Below are 9356 nucleotides of genomic sequence, written 5' to 3' on the forward strand. Positions count from 1 at the left end.
CAGTTTGTATATATAAAGAACGCTGACATGAAATTTTAAACAAAATACGTTAACTGTTGCCAATCAAATGGTGAGTAAACTACTCTGTAGAGTTCATGTTTGTAAATCTGACTATGATGACGTCAGTGCCTCACCAGCCATGATCCTCACCGCTCGTCACTGGAACGTTGCTCGTGCTGAATTGACAGCCACGTCGACATACGGGTCACTTGGTGTGCTACGAAGCGCTTCATGTGTGGGCTGTGAGTACATAAATTAACGTATTTATATGTTAAGTTTATTACTCTCTGGATAAATCTGATTAAAAACCTCTCATGTGGATGTCTGCGTATATGGATTTTATATTAACGGGTTCCTGTGTAGTCGGTGTGCCGCGCATGCGCCTTGCTCGGCAGCCGAGAGCTCCACGATCCGCCATCTTTGTCTGCAACCCCATTGTTCGCTTCGTAGCTTGTACTCTTCCCCCGCCCCTGGTCTTGGCGGTATTATCGTCTTCGTGCTGCGCCACAAAACGCGAGCGGACACGGTGTCACAGGCAGCTGCTCGCGTCGGTCGTGGACTTGTCCTCCGCCCCGCGTTTGCAACTCGGCGTTGGCCATCAAGTTTGAAACAGGATGGACGATGAGCAGCCCAAAACCCTGTGAGTGTTCCTCGCTCGTCTTTGCTGTTAGCTTAGCTCACTTGTCTCGCTCACGTAACATTGAGCTAATGTACTAACGTAACAAATCAGACGACGTACTCCAAACCCATCCCGACGCTTATAAAAATGATACAGTATGCATAGACAACGTTTTTTTGTTTGGAATTCTTTTCTAATTTAACGGAGAGAAGAGGTGCGTTTTTATTAAAGCAGTCTGAACAATGTAATGCGCTAACAAGCTAATTTCAATAAGCGACCATTTAAAAACGTGCATTTTAGGCCTTGCTATTTTTTGTTTGTTTCTGAGTCTCTTTATGTATTACTCCTTCATGTTAATGTATTCGCATTTTGGTTCATTTGATAACCGGTCCCAGCCATAGTCATGATGAAAACCAGTTGGACTGTGTTTCCTGGTTTAAGATTAGCTCGGTGCCATTTTAAAAGCTAGCAGCTCGAGGTAAGTTCAGGTCAAATTAGAAGCATGACTGACTACTCGTTAGCCTCGTTATTCGCAAGGATAGTGACCAATAACCGCCGCGAATAAAAATACTTTACTATACGTTATTGATCTTCATCAGTGATCTTGGGTGACGGAAAAGAATTTGGCGGTGGATCAAGAATCTCTTTATTGAAATGATGACCAGTTTATAACATGTGACCACAGCAAAAACTCTATAAAATACTCGGGGTCTCGAAAATATTTCATGTTCAGTGCAGTTAGTAGGCACAGTCATTGGAAGAAGGTGAATGAGCAGATGAAACTGGTGGGGTTCGGTGCCTCCAACAAGTTTAAGAACCACTGATCTAATGTGTCCCCCCTCTTGTTTGCTTGTGTTAAGGTACGTGGGAAACTTGTCGCGAGATGTGACGGAAGCCCTTATCCTGGAGTTATTTGGCCAGATCGGACCCTGCAAGAGTTGTAAAATGATCGTGGATGTGAGTCACCTGCCCACCCCCCTTTTTTTCACATGGCTTATCCTCTGTCAAACGCAGTCTGGGAAATCAAGTTTGGACAAGCTTTAGTGCAAAAAAATACCTGATTACTCATTTTTGTAATGGATAAAATAGTAGATTCTAAAAGTCTATATAGTGATACCTCAGCTTAAGTTACTTAACCAACTTAATTGTGTGTAAGGCGAAAAGTTTGTCTGCCAAACATTTATTTCCCATAAGAAACCATTAACTCTGCCAAAAACTAGTCCGCCAGCCACCTTGGCACTGTGTAGTTTGGTTCGTCCGCCTAAAACTAGTTCGTATGCCAAGATTATATTAGCGCGAATTTAATGTTCGTAAGGTGAAAAAGTTTGAGCTAAAGCGTCGTAAACCGAGGTATCACTGTATGTGTTAAATTTTTTTTTGTCTCGTGCTTTGCAGACGGCCGGTCACGATCCCTACTGCTTTGTGGAATTTTATGAGCATAGACACGCCATGGCCACCATTGCGGCCATGAACGGTCGGAAAATTCTGGGTAAGGTAAGCGACCTTTTCCCCTTTTAACACGAGCCTCTCGGACCGGGCTGGGTGTGCCATTTTTGACACCTAAGCCCCTACTGTAACCCCCCAAAAAGAACAAAAGTATTTTCAAGCGTAATTGGATTGGGTGAAGGCGAAAGGACGCTGATCCTGCCTGCCTCTTTGACTGGTCTGTGTATTATCATTTTTATTTGTTTGCTGTACCACCTTCTTTTTATTAGCCGTCACACTTTGTTAGCAGGAGCGACATTCAGTTGAAAATATTCTATTCCTCAACAGGTATTGAAGGAGCGTTTGAGGAGTATAACAAGTTCGTAAAATTCACTTGTTTGTAAGTCCCTTGTTATTTGGACCTTACTTCCTTCCGTTATTTGCTCCCAATTTTTTTGACTGCCATTTTGTATCCTGATTTATGAGGGTGTGACATTTTGATAGCCCATTCTTAAATTCCTACTGTGTGCTTAATTTGTGAAAAGGTACGTACCATTTTTAATTCAGGAAAAACAAATCTACGGTGGCGTGTAATGATGCAAAACAGAAGCCACTCCATTAAAAGCCTCAAAATCAGCAAATTGAAGTAAAAGTGGTGTGTGACAAGTGGCTTAATCACAACACAAGCACCCCGCCTCCTTGATCACGTCTCATCCGCTTTCCCTTGCCGTGTTGTGTCTCTTTGCAGGAAGTCAAGGTCAACTGGGCCACCACGCCGACCAGCCAAAAGAAGGACACGAGCAGTACGTGCAGAGAAAACGCCCTCGACTTAAGAGATCCGGATTGTCTTTTTGGGATTGCAAATGCTGAAAGTGTGTCTTAGGTCACTTCCACGTCTTTGTCGGAGATCTGAGTCCTGAGATCACCACGGAGGACATCAAGGCGGCATTCGGTCCCTTTGGGAAAATATCGTAAGGCAACAAATAGTGTTGCCACCACAGCCAAAGTACGACTCCCTTAATGTTGCCGTCTTGTTTCTCTGCAGGGATTGTCGGGTGGTGAAGGACATGGCCACCGGCAAGTCCAAAGGCTACGGCTTTGTGTCCTTCTTCAACAAATGGGTGGGCTCTTTGTCCGTTCATGCCCTGGATGGGTAGCGGTGCAGCCGACTTGACGTAGTCTTCGTTGTTGTTGTGGTTGTCCTCAGGACGCGGAGAACGCCATCCAGCAGATGGGAGGCCAGTGGCTGGGAGGAAGGCAGATCAGGACCAACTGGGCCACACGGAAGCCCACACCCAAAACCACCAATGAGAGTAAGTCTTGTAAGAAATACAGAATGCTGTTTTTTGAGAAAAAAATATGGGAGCGTTCCAAACGCTTGAAAGTGGAAACCAAAAGTGGATGCCTTGCCGTGTGTCTGTCAGCGAGCAGCAGCAAGCAGCTGTCCTTCGACGAGGTGGTCAACCAGTCCAGTCTCACTAACTGCACCGTCTACTGCGGCGGAGTCACGGCAGGTCTCACCGGTGAGCTTATAGTCCAAAAAAATCCACTTTTCAACGCGGTGGGTTGTTTTGGTCGCCGCCGGAAGATTCAGGAGACAAGTTTCAAAATGCTTGTTTGTTCACAGACCAAATCATGAGACAGACCTTCTCACCTTTTGGACAAATCATGGAAATCCGTGTTTTCCCAGACAAAGGCTACTCGTTTGTGAGGTCAGTCTTCAAGCCGCCAGCGGGCGCCCACCGGCGCGAGTCGATTACAATGAAGCGCGCATATTGCAACGTGAGCTGCGTACAGTGATACCTCAGCTGACGAGCGCTTTAGCTCACGAACTTTTTGCATCACGGACATTAAATTCGCGAGCATATAGTCTTGGCTGATGAACTAGTTTTCGGCGGACGAACCAAACCACACGTAGCGCCACGGTGGCTGGCGGACTAGTTTTCATCACCCCGTTTCTTTGAGTGCCAACATGGTTTGTTATCGACTGGATTATTTTTGCTACTAGGGGAACGAAAAATACCCCGCCGAAGAAGACACTAAAGAAAATGACAGTCAAGCAGAAAGAGATTATCGAAAAACACGAACAACGTGTGCGTTTGTGTGATTTAGCGTCCCAGTACCAGTATGCTAAATCGACTATTGCTACCATCTTTAAAGGACAACCGACGCCCCGGACAAGTTGTGTCCATAATTTGTAAAATCATTTCAAATGACTTCTGAGCGTATTTTACAAAGATTCCACGTCATATAGCTATATTTTACGTTTTAACGTGAGGAAGTGTTGTTTTCGAGTTTATGACGATGCCTGACATGACGTCACGTCAGGAACGCCCCTGACAGAGAAAGAGAAAACGCATAAATAACGCGATGGTGAATCGTTGTGTGTTGCACCAAGAGTACTATTTGATTCTAGTTGACACAAATTCCCAGCAGACAAATCACCCCATTTCCAACGGAGCCTGAGTGCCACGTTGTGCATTTTCTGAGACGCTACATTAGAGTCCTGATGGCTCAAATTGATACACAAGTACTTCTTTAATCGATTGCAAACATTTTTGCTTTCCTCTTCAGAACTATTTGAATCATATTCATAACTTGATGTGTAACAAGAAAGTATCTTCTCCGAATCTGAAGCCATTGTTTTGATTCTATAGCAAGGTGAAGACGTCCTGGCGTGACGTCACGAACAAGGGGGCGGGACCTTCTGAAACTCGCAATTTCCGGGGTAATTTTGAAGTAGTTTTAGAACACGCTCACTCATTTTTATTGGTGTTTTGCATTTGACTAAAATATCAGCCTGCATGTTTTGGGTATTTTAGATGCTATAAAACATTTTTCTGATGTCAGTTAGAAAACAAAAAAATGGTGTTGGTTGTCCTTTAAGAACAAGGAAGCTATTAAGGGTGCGTGTGTGGCTAAGTGTATTTTTTGTGTTGTCTAAGCAACAGTTTCAGGCAATAGAAGAGGTTGAAAAACCTCTGTTGATTTGGATTAACGAAAAGCAGCTAGCAGGGGACATTGTGAGTGAGGGTATTATCGCAGATAAAGCACGGCAACTTTTGTGAGGGAGGGTATTATCGCCGAGAAAGCACGGCAACTTCATTCGGATATCATCAAGAGGCAACTGCATCGACCATCACAAAGGTCGATAAAACAACTTTATTACACAGGACAGTTTATTTCTTTCATTACAAGACAATAGCACATTTATTATACATAAAATAAGGTATATTTTGTGTAGTTTTAATGCTTATTTCGTAGACATTTATGTTTTATGGGGACCTGGGAATGGATTCTCATTTTAATGGTTTCTTATGGGAGATAAATGTTGGGGTAATTCGCGATACAAACATCTCTCAACATTGCTTCCTAATCTTTGTTTACATTTTGGACTCCCTGATACATCATATCCTGCCTTCCTTTACATGATGTCGCATTTACATTACGTCACATCCTATCGCGTCACACACTGTGCACCGCATAAATACTCCCGCAGTCTCTCTCTCTCTCTCTCTCTCTCTCTCTCTCTCTCTCTCTCTCTCTCTCTCTCTCTCTCTCTCTCTCTCTCTCTCTCTCTCTCTCTCTCTCTCTCTCTCTCTCTCTCTCTCTCTCTCTCTCTCTCTCTCGCCATGCTTCCTCCTTAGCCGACACCACGATGTCTCCGCTCTCTTCAAGATTAAACCAATTTTCTGTTCTACACCTGGCTTCCTGATGAATTAACCATCCTCTTCCATCAACACCCGTAGAAGCAATGAACCAGGAAGAACAACAGTTAATCCAACAATAAATGTTTGGAAGATGAACTTTTTGCCTTACACACACTTTCTGGGAAGCAGTTAAGTTCGTAAACTGAGGTATCACTGTACTTCTGTTACAATAGCTAAATAAACAAATTTAGTTCAACAGCAATTGAAAACTGTTTCCCTTCAGAGGTTTTAACCTTTGTCTTCTGCCATCTTGCCTTAGTGATATTGAGCCAGAATCACCTTGCATTTGTTTCGCTGCGTTCCAAAGTCGTCGTAGAGAATATCTCGGGCTTTTCCGTGATCCACCGGAAACTGCCAAAAGAGATCATCGAATAGTCATTTACCTATGGTGCATTGCATTATTGACATCCAACATGGCGGATGGTTGCAATGTGGAGCACAGGATTGATTGTGTAGTAACAAAAGAAAATTGAAAATGTTTATTTTATGGATGAATAAATTATTTGACTTAAATTGAAATTGTTGATAAATTTGAACAGTGGTTTTTAATCTTGTTGGAGGCACCGAACCCCACCAGTTTCATATGCTCATTCACAGAACCCTTCTTCCAATGACTGCCTACTAACTGCAGTCTAGACCAGGGGTGGGCAAACTTTTTGACTCGCGGGCCACAATGGGTTCTAAAATTTGACCGTGGGGCCGGCCAGGAGCATTTGGATTGATTGTTTGGACCGGATATACTATAGCATTAAAATGTAGTGTGTGCAAACCTCATAGCATGGTAAGAACACTGCAACCCAATTTATTAACTCTTTCAAATTTGAAAAATAGCCCTTATCAGTTAATAAATTTGTCTCAAGGAATAGGCAAGATATGGCATTTACATACTATTTCGCAGATACTGGGAGGAAAAAATCGAAATAGGTTAAAATAACATACGAACTGTGATTTATCAAGATTCCGCCTGTTTTTAATAAGTTTCAATCAAAGGTGCAAAGTTAAAGAAATCAACATTTATTGAAAAATGGAATCCCTTTCAACATTCAAAACATATTACACAACAAAATACTCAAGCTCAATAATATCTACTTGTGTTGAACTCCGCAAAATCATGGATGGATTGTCCTGACCGCGCGCTATACAAACTCGCCACGGACGCCCTCGCCTTCACGCGCAAACAGTACACGTGTATCGTTGCTAAGCACACAGACATAGGCTACCTGCAGTTGTAATTTGCATACTCGGCACGGCAGCCAGTCAGAAGCCTGCTTCTTGCTTCCGGACTTTCCCAAGCGTTATAAGTTCGTGCATTTGCATATCATTTTCTAAAATAGATGCACAGAACCTCAGCCCAGAAGAAAGATTCAAAAGAAGCTAACAAAATTTGTGACGCTACAAAACGTAAATTTACATTAAACCGTGACTGTAAAGAGTACTTGAGAGTTATGAAAGCCGCTTAGTGGCTCGTAGCAGGGAACACAAACATTGCGTTGTGACAATGACGACAAGCGATAACTGGAACAAAATCTACAGCCACGGATATTTACCATAAATTAAGCAAGGTAGCATTTGCGGTAGGTACAGCATTGATTTAAAATATAAACTTTATACTTTGCTACAATCCTTTTTTTTTTTGCGATTACTCGTCTTATTGTGTTTCAAGTTGTGAAAATGGGGCAGGCAGCTTTTCAGAGTTGTCTGCCCTCTTGTCCACTAACTTTGTCATGACTTTCAGACACTGTTTTTACTGTAATTCGGACAAGTTCGGCGGGCCGTACTAAAAAGTCTAATGGGCCGTATGTGGCCCGCGGGCCGTAGTTTTCCCTGGTCTAGACTAAGGGGTGGACCTCTGTGGCGGAGGATCTATCGACCCTCTGAGACCAACTCACCGAACCCCTAGGGTTCGATCGAACCCAGGTTAAGAACCACTGTATAGAACAATACATTTTGTCAAATAATGGTTTTTCATTAGTAATTTAGAAATATCATGCCCCAATATCATGTATTTTGGTCTATTTCAAACAGTTTAGTATACTTTGGCAATCTAGTTAAATCGGGACCCATCCGTTTTAGAATTTGACCACCTTTTCAGACATTTTTAAATTCCCAAATGCATCCCTGTAATTGTCACACAAGAGCACTTGGGTTGTATGAACGCCTTAAAAGTGCTCTGACCCCATCTTGTGGCATTGATAAGAGTGACAGTTCGCCCCCAAAAAGCCCAATTCCGATGGCTAAGATGGCGTCTGGGGGATGACATTTGATCAAGAGCCATTTTATGACCGCCAGGTTCAACTCGCACGAGGCGGCTGCCCACGCCATCGTCTCGGTCAACGGCACGTCGGTGGAAGGCTTTGTGGTCAAGTGCTACTGGGGCAAGGAGACCACAGACCTTGTCAACCCCGTCCAGCAGGTCCAGTTGCCTCAAAGCACAGTGAGCTTTGCGGCGCAGCCATACAACCAGTGGGGGCAGTGGTACGGCAACACGCAGCAGATCGGACAGTACGTGCCCAACGGCTGGCAGGTACCCAGCTACGGCGTCTATGGGCAGAGCTGGGACCAGCAGTGCTACAAGTGAGTACCCCCCCCAAAAAAATAAAAAAAAAAAAAAAAGTGGTTTGTTGGGCGTCAACTTTTTCAGATCACCAGGAAGGGGAAAACTGATGTTTTAGATCGCTATAAAGCATTGGTGTGTAAGTCAAGGCCCGGGGGCCAAATGTGGGCCTCCACATCATTTTATTCGGCCCGCGAAAGCAAATCAAACCCGACAAGTTGAGACTTGGTGTCCGAAAACATGACTCATCTCCACTTCTGCTTGTTTTTCAGCCCCCTTCCTTCTGCCGCCGCCGGGTGGACGGGCGTCGGCGCTGTCAGCAATGGCAGCATGGTGGAACCCGGCCAGGGCGTCAACGGCACCATGCTGGCCAACCAGGCCGGCTTTCACACCCACTGATCTCTCCGCGGTTAGTCCTAGCCAGTTCTCAGGGTGCTGAAGTCATTCTGTGAAATGTCGGAAATTACTGAGGAAGAAGCAAGGAAGACGGACTGAGTCACCTGAACGATTTGGTGCGCACGAACTGCTACTTTGACACACAAGTCGGGCTCTTACTACGTACGTACGCCATTTCCGCTTCCCCTACCGCTCCTACACCCGCCCTCGATCCGAAAGGATGACGACATCGTTTTAATTTTGTTATTTTTCACCTTTCTCGGCTTGATTCAAGAGCTTTTGCCTTTATTTTGTAGTGTTTATTTAGGGTGACTTGCCTGTGGAGTCACTCCGCCATTTTGTTTAAAAAGCATTGAGCGGCTGCCTACTTTTATTTTTACATCTTTTAAATTGGATTTTCAACGTATCGCAGGGAAAACAACTGCCATGCTTGTCTTTACTTACCAGGCAGATAAATATTGCACAACTACTTTAAAAAAAATCACTCAATTTGAAGTGTTTTTTTTTTTATTTTGTTTTATTTTGCATTCCACCATTTTGAAGTCTTATTGTAAATAATGGAGCGCTCTGTTCAATTGTATCTGTATAAAGACGTGATGTTCATTCGGTACCCTTGTCGAGTCCATATGTGAATATGACGTGGTGAGTACAG

General features: G+C 43.8%; 1 protein-coding gene across 2 annotated transcripts; it reads left to right on the plus strand.

Annotated features, from left to right (window-relative positions):
- Positions 1–157: 157 nt before the first annotated feature.
- LOC148884252 (cytotoxic granule associated RNA binding protein TIA1-like) lies at positions 158–9312 on the plus strand. Of its 2 annotated transcripts, none has more exons than XM_089020391.1 (11): positions 158–242; positions 1480–1576; positions 2015–2113; positions 2793–2847; positions 2928–3015; positions 3090–3165; positions 3252–3357; positions 3469–3567; positions 3672–3756; positions 8044–8328; positions 8581–9312. In XM_089020391.1, the coding sequence occupies exons 1-11, from the start codon at positions 232–234 to the stop codon at positions 8705–8707; spliced, it is 1128 nt and encodes a 375-aa protein (XP_088876517.1). In that variant the 5' UTR covers positions 158–231; the 3' UTR covers positions 8708–9312. The 2 variants fall into 2 exon arrangements, with proteins under 2 accessions (XP_088876517.1, XP_088876516.1); XM_089020390.1 differs by lacking the exon at positions 158–242 and adding an exon at positions 277–640.
- Positions 9313–9356: the final 44 nt, after the last annotated feature.

This window comes from Hippocampus bargibanti, linkage group LG18, assembly GCF_051943395.1.
Source record: "Hippocampus bargibanti isolate YZ-2025 linkage group LG18, ASM5194339v1, whole genome shotgun sequence".
In the NCBI taxonomy this organism is placed as follows: Eukaryota; Metazoa; Chordata; class Actinopteri; order Syngnathiformes; family Syngnathidae; genus Hippocampus; species Hippocampus bargibanti.